General features: G+C 48.4%; 1 protein-coding gene across 1 annotated transcript in view; it reads left to right on the forward strand.

Moving 5' to 3' along the window:
* Positions 1–15,738, forward strand: part of VPS16 (VPS16 core subunit of CORVET and HOPS complexes) — a 25,292-nt gene extending 9,554 nt beyond the window's left edge. The window contains exons 2-24 of the mRNA XM_037044317.1: positions 9,083–9,171; positions 9,395–9,492; positions 9,581–9,709; positions 9,799–9,943; positions 10,069–10,184; positions 10,287–10,409; positions 10,530–10,585; positions 10,935–11,024; positions 11,130–11,224; positions 11,377–11,453; positions 11,914–12,045; positions 12,152–12,279; positions 12,414–12,449; positions 12,643–12,751; positions 12,910–13,044; positions 13,137–13,245; positions 13,335–13,432; positions 13,516–13,620; positions 13,943–14,020; positions 14,116–14,285; positions 14,366–14,462; positions 15,242–15,345; positions 15,461–15,738. Coding sequence (XP_036900212.1) covers positions 9,083–9,171; positions 9,395–9,492; positions 9,581–9,709; positions 9,799–9,943; positions 10,069–10,184; positions 10,287–10,409; positions 10,530–10,585; positions 10,935–11,024; positions 11,130–11,224; positions 11,377–11,453; positions 11,914–12,045; positions 12,152–12,279; positions 12,414–12,449; positions 12,643–12,751; positions 12,910–13,044; positions 13,137–13,245; positions 13,335–13,432; positions 13,516–13,620; positions 13,943–14,020; positions 14,116–14,285; positions 14,366–14,462; positions 15,242–15,345; positions 15,461–15,605 — 2,464 coding nt within the window. The 3' untranslated portion in view covers positions 15,606–15,738. The remainder of the gene's footprint in view (positions 1–9,082; positions 9,172–9,394; positions 9,493–9,580; positions 9,710–9,798; positions 9,944–10,068; positions 10,185–10,286; positions 10,410–10,529; positions 10,586–10,934; positions 11,025–11,129; positions 11,225–11,376; positions 11,454–11,913; positions 12,046–12,151; positions 12,280–12,413; positions 12,450–12,642; positions 12,752–12,909; positions 13,045–13,136; positions 13,246–13,334; positions 13,433–13,515; positions 13,621–13,942; positions 14,021–14,115; positions 14,286–14,365; positions 14,463–15,241; positions 15,346–15,460) is intronic.

The following is a 15,738-nucleotide window of genomic DNA, read 5'->3' on the forward strand; positions in this document are numbered from 1 at the left end:
ATTCCTCATCATTCTGCTCTTTTTCGTTGCTGAGGTTTTTCATTAACCTTTACTGTTAAGTATGGAAGTACCAGGAGGTGCCCCAGAGGACCCCCCGTCCTCCGGTGTCAGACACAGGCCTCCTTGCTTCCATTGTGTAGCAGCAACTCGATTTCCCCTTGGTAATCAAGGATAGTCACTTCAGCCAGTAAATTAACCCCATTTTCTTACGCCTATTGGTTCGGTGACACTAGGTGCCAAAAATGGCAGGTGGCCTCCTTATCTTCTGATTCAGTAAGTCCATTGTTGTGTCCCTGGGGGAAACATTCTCCCCGTAGAGACTAAGCTCTCAAAACCCGTGGATCTCAAAGTTACTGGGACTGAAAGCAACATTTTCATAAGAGTCATTAAGGTGTAATAATGAGAAGAGCCACTCTCACTTCCACCCCTCGATTCCGGGTCCCGTGGACTCTGACTGTGGAGGAGACAACACCATATAACAGCCTCTGATGCAAAGCGTAAGCTACATCCCGTGAGATGGAGCTCCATCCTTTTAGGATATGGCCTCCAGTTCGTGCTGTGACTAAGCCGTCTGTGAATTTAGGCCAGCCACTTCTGGGCGGTGGGGTTCCTGGTACGGCTAATTGGTTCCATGGACTTGAGCCCACTGCTGCATTTCTTTTTTGTGAAATGAGGTCCTTGATTAGACGTAGTGCTTTGCAGAATGTTACACCCTTAGAAAAGGCATTCTGTAAATCCAAGCAGGGCATGTACCTAGGTTGCAGGTTCAATCCCTGGCTGGTGCGTATATGGGAGGCAATAGTGATTCTCACATTGATGTCTCTTTCTCTCTCTAAAATCAATAAATATTTTAAAAATAGTAATAAAAATAAAATTTGAAAGGCATTACAGATAAGGAAGACAAATGCACATCCAGATTGTGTCAGTGTTCCAGTGAGGACGCGTCTTTCCCCCTCCATGATGGAAGATGTCCAATGCAAACTCGCAGGCTGGTCCTGCTGGGAACGGCACCGTGTTGGAGCCCAGTGTCCGTCTGGGCCAGTGACAGAGTACTCACTTGGCAGTGGTGTTAGCTTAGTCAGCCTTGGGGAGGGAGGCTCCTAAGACGTCTACTCTGACTGAGCTCATCACAGGGTTTTCAAGCAGAGGAATGTAAGTCTCCACAGGTAAAGGAAAGAAGCCGCTCTGGGAAGGAAGGCTCAGAACATGTTAGGGTTCAGGGCTGTCATCTGGGTCCAACCAGGTACCTTTCTTCCAACTTTCAGGATTCCTTTCTTTCCTAATCAGTGCCCTGAGTTTCACATGAGAAATGGCATGTTGGTTAATTCAACTGTTATAATTTAACAACCCATATGATTAAATTTTGTTTTTGACTTTTGACAGGAGCAGCTGTGTGGCTGCAGTAAACCCAAGATTCTTTTAAGGCTGTTGTTATAAGACACTTTCCGCTTCTCAGACCATGACTTGAGCGGAAAGTTAATGGACCCAACCTTGTCATTTTCTCTTTGTAAATGTTCAAGTGCGTTCAAAATAATCCATCCACATCACAGCCCTTAAAATCATCATTACTGCTGTACAGTCAAGCAGAGAAGTCACTCCCAAAGCATACACTTGACTTGGCGTTTCATCACAGAAAACTGCAGGCTTGATTAACTATGACGTCACTGCATGCAGTGAGATACTAACATCTTTTCCACATTTTCAGGGGGCTCAGCACTGCACCCATGCTTTAAGCACATGACCAAACTAACCCTCAATTTCTATCCTTAGGGGTCTATCTCCTGGGACCACTCTCAGAGCCAAGGCTGTATCAGTCTGGGCTCAGTTAGGAGACTTAAACTGGGAAAGTTTAATAAATATAAAGAATTCTTAAACTGTAATAAAAGAATAACTGTAAGATGTAAGGAAACAAAAAGAGAGAGAGAGAGAAAAGGAAGCGTCATAGTTTTGGTCTGGGGAGTACCCAAGGAATGACAAATTCAGGAAGGGGGGCCCTTCCTCAGGCTAGGGTTGAGACCTCATTGGAAAAATACAGGATGGGGTAAAAATAGGTTTACAGTTGTTTGTATGGAAAACAACAATAATTAATTAATACAAATATAAGAATGATGCTGTTTTGCATAGTCACAACTGTAAACGTGCTTTCGCCCTTCCTTCGTAGTGCAGCCCACTAGATGGCAGAGAAGTTCACTGGTTTGCCAGCCATAGCTGGTCCATAGTTTCTGGGAAAGCAAGAAGCAATTTCTTGGGTTCAGGAGTAGATTGGCACAGGGGAGCTGCAACTGGCAGTCAGGGCTGTGGGCATGCAAGGTGAGTGGGGCAGGTGGTGCACACAGGCAACCTGGAGCACGCGGTGTCTGTAAGGTGAGTCACATGCGTATGCAGAGGGGTCTGTGGAGACTCAAGTGGGCAGGCAGGGCAGCCAGTAGCCAGGCAGCTTGGCATGCAGAGGAAGTACAGCCCAGTGTGGCCAGGAGGCCAGGAATGTAGTGTCTGTCCAGGGAGCCATGGGAAGGTGATCAGCAGTCTGGGCAGGCCTTCTAGGTTGCTGCACGGCTGGGACTGATAACCAACCAATGTCCTCATGCCCTGGCTGCTGGCTAAGCCCTGTTGGAAGCAGCAGGAGAACCTTTTCGTCGTGCAGTGTCCCTCCTGCGCCCTCTTCTGAGAAAGCTTAACATCACACTCACTGTGAAGGAAAGCTGTTTAAAGGGGTGCTGTCCCTCTGAGCCTGGATTTGGAACTGAGTGGCAGTGAATTGGTAACTGGCATGCTAGGTCTGTGTGAATCTATTTTGCCATCAGATTTTCATCCATGACTTTAGTAACAAAGTGTCAAAAGAAATGCATGTGCAGTTATTAAAAAATCAAATATTGCAAAAGTATATACCCTACAAATTGGAAGCCTCCCTATCTCCTTCCCTCACTCACCACCCTGCCCAAAGGTAACCACTGTTCAACTTAATGTGAAAGCCTCTGAGTAGTTTTCTATGTATTTATACATGTTCATGTGATTGTATGTAAATATGCTTGTCAAAAATATATGCAGTTTTTAAAATTATGTAAATGAGTTCAAATGGTTCTTACTGAGCTGGAGCTTACATTTTAATTTAACAATATGTCTTAAAGATCATTTCGTTTCAGTATACACAGAGTAACCTTATTGATGGCCACATAATATTGCACAGAATGGGTATATCCTATTTTATTTAACCAGTCTTCTTTTAATGGACATTTTAAAAGTTTTCCAGGATTTTTAAAAACTATTTTAGCCCTGGCTGGTGTGGCTCAGTGGATTGAATAACAGCCTGCAAACCAAAGGGTCACTGATTCAATTCCTGGTCAGGGCACATGTCTGAGTTGCAGACTGTGTCCCCAGTGGGGGATGTGTGACAGGCAATGACACATTGATGTTTTTCTCCCTGTCCTTCTCCCTCCTTTCCCCTCTCTCTAAAAACAAATAGATAAAATCTCTAAAAAATATAATTTAAACAGTGCTGCAGTGAATTCATGCCTTTGTGCACTTGTGTGAGTAGTTTCCTAAGTTAGACTCTTGGAAAGAAACTGCTAAGTTAGAGGCTGTACACATTGAAAAGCTGAATGGCTATTTCATGTAATAAAATCTCTCAGACTTTTCCTTGATAATTTCTGGGTTTCCTGTCTTGCTCTGAAAGATTTTTGTGTAGTTCACATTATAAAAATATTAGATTATATTTTCTCAAGATTTTGATATTTAGTTTTAAAAATATTTCACATAAAGTCGTATGACATGGCCCTTGACTATTTTTCAGTTTTTGTTTTTTAAAAAATAGACTTTTGTATTTTTAAGAAAAGTATCTCTTTTTCACATGTGTCACAAACATTTTTTCCTCTTCATAGTTTGCCTTTCTGCTTTATTTTTGATGGATTTTTTAAAAATGTTAATTATTTTATAAATAACTGTTAATGTTTAAAAACTCAAAGTCTCATACTATTCCTGTCCTTATTCAGCTGATTCCACCCCTCACCTATAAGTAACCACTGTTTCTAGAGTCTTATAAATCTTACCAAAGTGTCTATTTTCAAACAGAAGCAAATATAAATGTGTTGTTTTTACCTCTTAAAAACAACAGAGGTTCTTAATTTTTATTTGTTGGCCTTTTTCATTGTGATTTCTGGGTTTCATATGGAATTGTTAAACTATCCAAGATTTTTTCCCATGTGTTCTTTTTTTTAACATTTAAATTTTGATAACTTCCAGTCATGATGGTGACATAGGTAAGCACAGCTCACCTCCTCACACAACCACATCAAAATTACAACTAAAATATAGAACACCCGTCACTCAGAACCATCAAAAATTGAGTTGACAACTACAGAATTAAAGAAACCGCATCCATTCAGACTGGTAGGAGAGGTGCAGATGCAAAAATGGGCTGGTCCCACATCCACATGTAGTGGGTGAAAATTTGGGAAGGATAACTTGGGAACAAGGAGTCCCAGCCCCAGCCCATGGTTCCAGTGCCAGGAAGATAAGTCCCCATAACTTCTGCCTGCAAAAACCAGTGGGTATTGAATCAGTGGAAGAAACTTCTGGAGTCCAAAGCAGTTCCCCTTAAAGAACTCATACACAGATTTACTCATACTCACTCCCTCTAGGCTCCAGCACCAGTGTAGCAGCTTGGAAGGCACCAGTGGCATACAGGGAGGAACTGAAGTGTCTGGCTTCAAGGTGAGAGCTAGGAGACAGCTTTCTCCCAGACAGAAAGGTGGGCAGAGGTCATTGTCCCATGACTGAGCTCCCTACCCTCACAGAGTCAGCAGGTAGGTGCCATATGAGACTCCATCAACCTGGCAAACACTGTTTTCCCTGCCCTAGAGATCCCCTGAGACTCCATCCCACCTAATCTATGGGCCCACCCAAACTGTTAATCGTGATTTTTCCATGTAAATGGCTTGGCTCATGCCTCACAACTTCCTAAATTCAATCAAACAAGAAATAGCTGGCCTTAGTAAGCCCCTAGCTGGTACTTCTTGCTAAGTGGCCCTGCCATGGTTTAGCAGCAGCTAGCCTAGATTCACAGTTTGGCTTCACCTGGGAGTCTCCAAGCCCAGCACAAGTTAGCAGCCATCACAGATTGCTTTATAGTTTGTTCAGGGTGGCCCTGGGCAGAACACAAGTGGGGGCTGACTTTGGCGTGTACCATTTGGGAAATGTTAGGGCCAGAGCACCCAGTGGACAGCTACAGACCTCGTCAGAGCACCACCACCCTGTCCCTACACAGCTGATCTTCTGGGGATGGCAGAGGTTGATGGTCAATGATCACAGCCAGTCCTTGCAGCTGACTGGCCTGGGTAGATCCCTCCATTTGACCTGCCAACAACAATCAAGGCTCAACTACAAGAGGAGGGTGTATTCAGCCCATACAAAGTATGCACCTCAAGGTTCCAGCTTTGGTGATAGAGAAGGCTGTGCCACTGGACCTTATAGGACACCTACTATATTAGGTCATATGGCCAAGACAGGGAGTCATAGCAATTCTACCTAATTCATAGAAACAAACACAAGGAGGCTGCCAAAATGAGGAGACAAAGAAACATGGCCCAAATGAAAGAACAGATCAAAACTCCAGAAAAAGAGCTAAAGAAAATGGAGATAAGCAATCTGTCAAGATACAGAGTTCAAAATACTGCCCTGGCTGGTGTAGCTCAGTGGATTGAGCACACAGGTCTGTAAAGCAAAGGGTCACCTGTTCGATTCCCAGTCAGGGCACATGCCTGGGTTGCAGGCCAGGTCCCCAGTAGGGGATATGTAAGAGGCAACCACACATTGATGTTTCCCACTTTCTCCTTCCCTTCCCCTCTCTCTAAAAATATATTAATTAAAAAAAAAAAACACTGGTTAAAAGGATGCTTAAGAAACTTGGAGACCTCACCTCAACAGCATATAAAAGATCCAGTCAGAGGTGAAGGATTCACTAATTGAAATAAAGAAAAATTTACAGGGAAAAAACAGTAGCATTGATGAAACCAAGAATCAGATCAATGATGTGGAATATAACCAATCAGAATAACAAAAAGAAAAAAGAATCTAAAAATGAGGATGGTATAAGTAGCCTTTGGGACAACTTTAAGAGTTCTAACATTCACATCATAGGAGTGCCAGAAGGAAAAGAGAAAGCAAGAAAATGGAAATTTATTTGAAAAAATAATGAAAAGAAATAATGAAAAAATAATGAAAGAAAACTTACTTAATTTGGTGAAGGAAATAGAAATGCAAGTCCAGGAAGCACAGAGAGTCCCAAACAAGATGGATGCAAAGAGGCCCACTCCAAGACACATCGCAATTTAAATGCCAAAGGTTTAAGATAAAGGGAGAATCTTAAAAGCATCAAGACAAAAGAAATTAGTTACCTATAGGGGAGTTTCCATAAGACTGTCAGCTGATTTCTCAAAAGAAACTCTGCAGGCTAGAGGGGATTAGCAAGAAGTATTCAAAGTCATGAAAAGCAGGGACCCACAGTCGTGATTGCTCAACCCAGCAAAGCTATCATTTAGAATGGAAGGGCAGTGCTGGCTGGTGTAGCTCAATGGATTGAGTGTGGTCTGCAAACCAGAGGGTCACTGGGTCAATTCAAGTCAGGGCACATGCCTGTTTGTGGGCCAGGTCCCCAGAGGCAGCCATGTGAGAGGCAACCACACATTGACATTTCTCTCCCTCTCTTCCTCCCTTCCCCTCTCTCTAAAAATAAATAAATAAAATCTAAGAAAAAAAGAATGGAAGGGCAGATAAAGAGCTTGCCAGACAAGAAAAAACTAAAGTTCATCATCACCAAACCATTATTATATGAAATATTAAAGGGACTTACTTAAGAAAAAGAAAATCAAAAGTACGAACAATAAAATGGCAATAAATACATATCTATCAACTATTGGATCTAAAAAACAAACTAAGCAAACAAGAAGAACAGAAACAATCATGGATGTGGAGAGCGTTTTGATGGTAGCCAGATGGGAGGGGCGTATGGGGGAATGGATGAATACAGAGGGGATTAAGAAGTGCAAATAGATAGTTACAGAATAGCCATGGGGACAGTATAGGAAATGGAGTAGCCAAAGAATCTATGCATGGCCCATGGCCATGAACAGTGGTGTGCGGATTGTGTGAGGGATTAGGAGGTGCTGGGTGGAGGAGGGTAAAGAAGGAATTATTGGGACAACAATAATAGCATAATCAATAAATATAATTAAAAAGTAAAATTTGGAATTTTGTCTGGAAAAATCTTTAGTGATTAAGTAATGAAATACTATTTATTGTAATTCTTCCCATATGGGTTATTCATAGTCTCAGTTCAGGTATCAGTTTGCACCTGTTTGAAATGCCATCTTTGTTACATGCTCATTCCTGGGACTTTTTCTGGATTCTGTTCTCTTCCATTGATCTATTTGCTTATTCCTGTGCCAAAACAACAGTTATAATTAACTTTAGTTTTATACTCATATAGTGTACTTGATATCTCATATGCATATGTTCTCATATTTTCAAATGTTCTTAAATGTCTTCCAGTATTTTCTCTTGTCAGGTGAAATTTTTCTGAGATGAACTGTAGAATCATTTTGTGCTTCCCTTCCCCCCCAAGATTGGGGCTGATTTCTATTGGAATTCTTGAACATATACAGATCATTTTAGAATATTTTTCTCCACGTCTTCTGTATCCACAGTTAACTTTGATTTGCCTTTGTAAAAATTTTTATTATGTTTATTTGGGGGTATTTATAGTTTTATTGCTCTCATGATTAGGATCTTTTTAAAGTTATGTTTCTGATTGTTTTTATAGTATATAGATAATTAGCATAGAAAATATATTGATATTTGTTGCTCACCCAACTGAGCTCATTTATTCATTGTTCCATATACTGGTTTGGACTTTCTAAGTAGACAATCACATTATTTGCAAATAGTAGCACTCTCACTCCCTTTCCTGCTGTTTTCCTAAATTATTTGGGCCAGAACCCCAAGAAGGATGTGAAATAGAAAGCGCACAATGGTGGGCATCTTTGTGATCTTTAATGAGAAGGCTCCTGAACTGAAACCAGTCAGAACACTCTCCTTCTTAACCATCATTTTTTTCTTGGCATCCTGGAATAGTGCCCACTCCTTCTCTGTCTCTTCTCCCCTCCTACTCTGTGTTCTCGTGTAGCACACACTCTCTCCTCACACATCTCAAACTGCAGTCATCTCATGCCAGCTTGGGAGTTCAGTTACTCGTTATGAGCCAAGCACTCACAGATTGACATCTGTAACACAGGACTCTCTCCAGCTCTGGACTCACTGAAGAGTTTCTCTTGGATTTCTTTCAGGAACTGCTAACTTGGTAGCTCTGAAACTGAGTTCTTCATTAACCAGTGTTGAGCTGGACCCCCCTGCGTATAAAGCCCACAGCCTGATTCAGTGTTAAGAACCAGAAATAGAGCCCTGGCCGGTGTGGTTCACTTGGTTGGCGCATCCTCCTGTAACCAAAGGATTGCGGGTTCAGTCCCAATGAGGGCACATACCTAGGTTTCAGGTTTGATCCCAAGTCTGGGCGTATATAGGAGGCAACAAATTGATATTTCTTTCTCACATTGATGTTTTTTTCCCTTCCCTTCCTCTCTCTCTAAAAGCAATGAAAAACATGTCCTTGGGTGAGGATATAAAAAAATAAACAAAAAACAAATAGAAGAAAGGCTGTGTACCCTGAGACCCTCTTAGAGGGTTTTATCTCCTGCTAATATAAGCCCAAGCCAGCCACCCTACCCTAGACCTACCTAGTTTGTGCTCTGGATATTGGCCACACAGCCTGCCTGTCCCAGGAACCCCTGCCATTCTCGCTTACTTGCCCTAAGAACCACATCCTTCCTTCCAACAGCCTCCACTCCCTTGTCTGCTGCGGCTAAGCATGCCTCTGGCTATTTCTAGTCATCACCCTCCCTCCTCACCCCTGGAGGGGCCTCCTCAAGATTCCTGCAGGGGACAAATGGAGGCTTTAGGGTTTCCTCTGGGGCTCACTTCATCCGGATGCATGGGCCAAAGGAAGCTAATCCCTTCTCCTCTCTGTGGGTAGGAAATACGAGCTGTACAGCATGGACTGGGACCTAAAGGAGGAACTCAGGGACTACCTGGTGGCTGCTGCACCCTATGGGGGCCCCATTGGTAAGTTATCCTCTGCCACTGCATGCTCTGTGACCATGAGAGGAACTCAAGGTTCTTGATTCCTGGGGGTCTTGTTGTTGGGTTCTCTCTGGCCTATGCCACCCTTCCTCCTGCCCCTACTTCCACCCCCATGGAGATGCTTTTGATTCTGGTTCTCATGAGGCCTGCTTCACATGAGCTGGGCCTAGGGAGCTAGGACAGGAGGTCTGTTCTCAAACTGCAGCACTGCTGAGAAACCCCTGGCAGAAGGAGAAGGCTGCCAGTATACGGCCAGTACTTGAGATCTACTCTGCTTCCGGCATGCCTCTGGCCAGTCTGCTGGTGAGCCCCGTTGGCATGCCCGGGGGCTGGGGGATGGGCAGGGTTTCTGCATCCCAAGGCAGCCTCATGAACTTCATCTCCTCTACAGTGGAAGAGTGGACCAGTGGTGTCCCTGGGCTGGTCAGCTGAAGAGGAGCTCCTCTGTGTGCAGGAAGATGGTGTAGTGCTGGTTTATGGGCTTCATGGTGACTTCCGGAGACACTTCAGTATGGGCAATGTAGGGGCCACAGGAGGCTGGGGGAAAGGGATAGAGTCTGTGACCTTGTGGCCTCTTCAAGACCCTTCTACGCTTGCCCCTCTTCCCAGGAGGTGCTCCAGAACCGGGTTCTAGATGCCCGGATCTTCCATACTGAGTTTGGTTCTGGAGTGGCCATCCTCACAGGGGCCCACCGCTTCACCCTCAGTGCCAATGTGGGTGACCTCAAACTCCGCCGAATGCCAGAAGTGCCAGGTGAGTGCTGGCACCCCTGAGACAATCATTCGGTGCCCATAGGTGTTCTTCCAGACTGTGGGATCCGCAGAGGCAGAAGCTGTGGGTTCCAGTCATCCTGAGATTGTCCTTGTTCCTGACCACAGGTTTGCAGAGTGCACCCTCGTGCTGGACCATACTGTGCCAGGACCGAGTGGCACACATTCTGCTGGCTGTGGGGCCTGATCTTTACCTCCTGGACCACGCAGCCTGCTCCTCAGTGGTGAGGACCTCTGAAGTGGGAGTGAAATGGAGGGGTTGGAGGGGACCACAGGGAGGCACTGAGAAGTTAACATCGCTGGTGTCCTCCCCATCCCTGCCCCAGACGCCCCCTGGCCTGGCCCCAGGAGTGAGTAGCTTCCTGCAGATGGCTGTCTCTTTCACCTACCGACACCTGGCACTCTTCACAGACACAGGCTGTATCTGGATGGGGACAGCTTCACTCAAGGTTTGATCCTGGGATAACAGGGGCACTGTGCCTTGTCCGGGGGAGATCTCTTTGGGATCTGGGAGGGGCTTTTCACCTGACTACTGCGACAGAGCCATGACACTCCCCGCGTCCTTTCAGGAGAAGCTGTGTGAGTTCAACTGCAACATCCGAGCCCCGCCTAAACAGATGGTCTGGTGAGGAAGGGGGTTTTATGCTGGGGCTGGGGGTGGACGTAGGCTTGTTTCCTGGGATACCTTGATTCATCCTGTCTACTGCCTAAGCCAGGTGGAGCTTGCATCATATCTCCTTTGCCAGTGCACACTTGAGGGAACCCCCAGCCCCACTGTGGGCCCTGGATACACCCGGGAGCTGACAGCATAGGGTAAAAGGGAAGCAGACAAGTCAGAGGGATGTGACGAGGAGCAGGGGACATACACAGGGCTGTCCCGAGGCAGAGTGATACAAGCAGTGATGTGGGAGACCTGGCTGTGGGCTTGGCATCCTGCATGTGGCTCAGACATGTATGTGTGGTGCCGCCCGCAGGTGCAGCCGTCCTCGAAGCAAGGAGCGGGCTGTTGTGGTGGCCTGGGAGAGGCGGCTAATGGTGGTGGGTGATGCACCTGAGAGCATCCAGTATCCTTGAAGGGCTGCCTGTGGGGGTGGCAGAGGAGGGGGGAGAGGGGGGTCACCTGCCCTGTCCCATCTCTGGGTGCTCTTAGGAACCTTGACCAAGCTCAGGTTTGTACTGGATGAGGACTCCTACCTGGTACCTGAGCTGGATGGGGTTCGCATCTTCTCCCGAAGCACCCATGAGTTCCTGCACGAGGTTCCAGGTAAGGCTCTCACAGGGGTGCCATGTGACCCAGGGTGGGGCACCTCAGAAACATAGCTCCTGTAGGCCAGGGCCCCAGAGCAGGATCAAGGCACTGAGGCAGAGCTGAGGATCCCCTGTCCCCATACCCTGCTCACCATCTCCCTTTCCCAGTGGCCAGTGAGGAGATCTTCAAAATTGCCTCGATGGCCCCTGGAGCACTGCTGTTAGAGGCCCAGAAGGAATATGAGGTAAAGCTCTGGGCTTCTCCCCAGGCCCCAAGATGCTCCTCTTCCCCCTCCCCTTCCCCTGACTGGCTCAGCCCTATGCCCCTTCCTGGCCATGGGTGGACACAGCTAGATGCCATCTGTGAAGAGGGGCCCAGGCAGGACACTAGACTGGGCTAGAGAGGGCCGGCTCAGGTGGGCTAAAGTCACGTGGTGTCCTCCACGTGGTGATGGGGAGGGGCAGGGAACCCTCACTATTCCCAGCCCAGGCCCAAGTCAGAACTACTAAGAGGTCTTAGGGCCTCTCACAGGCACTTGTGGACTCATAATGGGGAATATGTGAGCACCTTGGGTGGACCGAGTTGACTGAGGTGCTTTGGATGCTAGTCTCTGCAGCCCATTTGAACCACATCCCAGAGGGATGGGGGCTAGATGTGGGTGTGTTCTCCATCATGATGCTGTGTCCCTGGCATCTTACCCCCAGAAAGAGAGCCAGAAGGCAGATGAATACCTGCGGGAGATCCAGGAGCTGGGGCAGCTGACCCAGGCTGTGCAGCAGTGCATTGAGGCTGCAGGACATGAGCACCGGCCAGACATGCAGAAGAGTCTGCTTAGGGTTGGCTTGGACTACAGGGCTAGTGGGAGGGGCACTGGGTGGGGGTGGGTTGGCGGCAGGGGTGGGGGTGTGGAGTTCTCCTCTATTGCCCTTTGGCTCTTCTCAGGCTGCCTCCTTCGGAAAGTGTTTCCTCGACAGATTTCCACCTGACAGCTTCGTGCGCATGTGTCAGGACCTGCGTGTGCTCAATGCCATTCGGGACTATCACATCGGGATCCCCCTCACCTATAGCCAGTATCCCCAAGCATGCTACAAGGGTGTTCCCAGCCAGGGTTAGCAGGGGAAGGGGAAGGAGCTGGAGGTGCCACCTCAAGGTCCTTGGCAAACGGCTTATTCACCAGCTGGATCCTTAACCAAGTCAAATGCAGATACAAACAGCTCACCATCCAGGTGTTGCTGGACAGGTACAGCAAGCCCAATGGTGCTGGGAGGAGGGGTCTAGGTGGACAAGCATTACAGCCACTGGTGGGCTCTTATGGCCACTGCTCCTGACTAAATGTTTTGGGATCCGGGAGGCCCAAGTTCAGACTGTGGCCACTCTGCCCTCTCTCTCTACTCTACTTCACCCCCATACCCTCTATCTTCCTTGCCCGCCAGGCTTGTGTTGCGGAGGCTTTACCCCCTGGCCATCCAGATATGCCAGTACTTGCGCCTTCCTGAAGTGCAGGGTGTCAGCAGGATCCTGGCCCACTGGGCCTGCTACAAGGTGAGGAGGTAGGAGAGGCTCCGAGGGCATTTAGGGACTTCAGGCCCCGGTAAGGTATAGGAAATACGAAGTGTAGGGCTGAATGTCCAGGTCCTTAGTGAGGGCCACTGGGGTGAGGTGTGAGATCCAGGTGTGCATGACACCCCTTCCCTGTGCAGGTACAACAGAAGGATGTGTCTGATGAGGATGTTGCTCGGGCCATTAACCAGAAGCTGGGAGACACACCTGGTGTCTCTTACTCCGACATTGCTGCGCGGGCCTATGGCTGTGGCCGCACGGAGCTGGCCATCAAGGTGTGGATGCCCAACCCTTTCCGAAAGCTCTAACATGGGTATCCAAGGCCCCCAGGCCAGCTCCTCTCTGTGTCTTTCTCCCTACCCCACAGCTGCTGGAGTATGAGCCACGCTCTGGGGAGCAGGTACCTCTTCTCCTAAAAATGAAGAGGAGCAAACTGGCACTGAGCAAGGCCATCGAGAGCGGGGACACTGACTTGGGTGAGCAGGGTTTGGGTGAGGCCAGGGCCAGGGCCTGGGTTAAGTAAGAGGCCAGGCTGGAGTCCTCACCCCACCTTATTGTCCTGCAGTGTTCACGGTGTTGCTGCACCTGAAGAACGAGCTCAACCGAGGAGATTTTTTCATGACCCTTCGGAACCAGCCCATGGCCCTGAGCTTGTACCGACAGGTACGTGCAGGGACAGCGGTAGGGCTGGAGCCGCCTGAGCCCCTGAGTTGTCCTTGCTGACTGCCTGCCTACCCCCGCGCCAGTTCTGTAAGCATCAGGAGCTAGAGACACTGAAGGACCTTTACAACCAGGACGACAACCACCAGGAGCTGGGCAGCTTCCACATCCGATCCAGCTATGCAGAGGAGGTCCGAGGCCCACAGGGCGGGTGGGGCCTGTGGGCTGGGCTGTTGATGTGGCTCCTCCACCAGGTCTCTAGGCCTCATATTTGGTATACACCCCATCTGGTCCTCACTGTTGAGGGAGAGTCTGAGAACACAGGAGGCCGGGATGAGGGTTGGTCCCAGAGGAGCTAGCCTTCCTACTAGGGACACCAGAGTGGTTCACCTAACGGGCAAGGCTGGCCCTGGTGACTCTTGGCACAGGGATCAGAGAGAAAACTGTAACCTGGGTGGTGAGGGCTGAGGTCCCTTAACCTGTAAGCTCAGGTTTCCCTTCTCGCCCTTCCAGCGCATTGAGGGGCGGGTTGCAGCTCTGCAGACAGCAGCCGATGCCTTCTACAAGGCCAAGAATGAGTTTGCAGCCAAGGTTTGGCCTCCTCTTTTCTAAAAGCTTCCTGTTTTCTCTCCCAGTGTTCTTTCCTTGTCCCTCTCATCCCCATCCTGCTTTATTCTTGCCTCCAGGCCACAGAGGATCAAATGCGGCTCCTACGGCTACAGCGACGCCTAGAGGACGAGCTTGGGCGTCAGTTCCTAGACTTGTCTCTACATGACACGGTCACCACCCTCATCCTCAATGGCCACAACAAGCGTGCAGAGCAGCTGGCACGTGACTTTCGCATCCCTGACAAGAGGTACGTGAGGGCCCAGGCTGTGAGTAGGGCGTGGGATCCCTGCCCCTCCTGTAGCACCTCCAAGCCCAGCTTTCCCACAGACTCTGGTGGCTGAAGCTGACCGCCTTGGCAGATCTGGAAGACTGGGAGGAGCTAGAGAAATTTTCTAAGAGCAAGAAATCACCCATTGGCTATCTGGTAAGGTGGGGGCCCTCCTCCCACCCCCTGCCAGGGAGAGTAGTCCGAGGGAGAGGACTGGGCCTGGAGATAGGCTGATGACCTATTGACCCATGTGTTCAGCTGGCCAAAATAACGTATTCTGCCATGTATTATGCACACCACGTTTTGTACACATTATACATGGGATTATTATACCCATGAATAATGTGCATCCTTGTTTTTCCCTAAAAATTTGGACAAAAAAGTGCACATTATACACAGCAAAATACGGTAGTTAGTGGGTGCTTCCTGTGTATACACATTCATAGGTCAGGTACAGGGGAGAATGGGCCCAAGTCAGCCTGCAAATGTGAAGGAAAAGTCCTATCTGAGTGGAAGGCGGAGGGTGGACAGGGAAAGCGCATCTGCCAGGCAGTGGAAGATACCAAAGGGGTTTGTTTTCTGTGGCAGGCAGTTCAGGGGTGTGGTGGGTAGGTGGGACAGCCACAAGAGATAACACAGGCCCCAAGAGGACAGGAAACGCCTGCTGTGAGGAGATAGCAGTGGTTGGTGGGGTGGACGTGTGGAAATAGTTGGTCTGAGGGCTCTCACAGATCTTTGGTTTAGGTTGTTTCTGCCCTAAGAGTGTTGAGATCACACTTGTTGCAGGTGTGTTGGGGCAGGGATGGGGTATTGTAGACACCAAAGGGTGTGTAAAATAAACAGGAGTAGTCTATCCAGTGGGCTTTCACTCATAAGGGAGATGACAAGATAAGGGCTCTGCCTTATCTCCTCCTTCTGCCCACTTCCTCTCTAAGCCCTTTGTGGAGATCTGCATGAAGCAACACAACAAATATGAGGCCAAGAAGTATGCCTCCCGCGTGGGCCCTGAGCAGAAAGTCAAGGCCTTGCTTCTCGTTGGGTGCGTCAGCTGAGAGCCCTGTGGGTGCTGGGCGGCTGGGCCAGTGGATTGAGGATGGGCATAGCTTGTATCCTTGGTCAGCCCAGCACCATCTCCCTTCCTGCTCAAATGACAGGGATGTGGCTCAGGCTGCTGACGTGGCCATTGAACGCCGGAATGAAGCAGAGCTGAGCCTCGTATTGTCCCACTGCACGGGAGCCACAGATGGGGCCACAGCTGACAAGATTCAGCGAGCCAGGGCACAAGCCCAGAAGAAGTGAGGGGCCCGCCCTGCATGTCTCCTCGAGTCCTGGGCTTGGCAGAAGTGTCACTGCTCATTCAGAGCTAAGCCGAGGGGCAGGGGTGGGAGGGGAACGAGGGGTCTGGTTGTAAATAAAGTTGGAATGTTTTAGA

The sequence above is a fragment of the Sturnira hondurensis genome, unplaced genomic scaffold (genome assembly GCF_014824575.4).
Source record: "Sturnira hondurensis isolate 20B ecotype Veracruz unplaced genomic scaffold, ASM1482457v3 Scaffold0004136, whole genome shotgun sequence".
NCBI lineage: Eukaryota > Metazoa > Chordata > Mammalia > Chiroptera > Phyllostomidae > Sturnira > Sturnira hondurensis.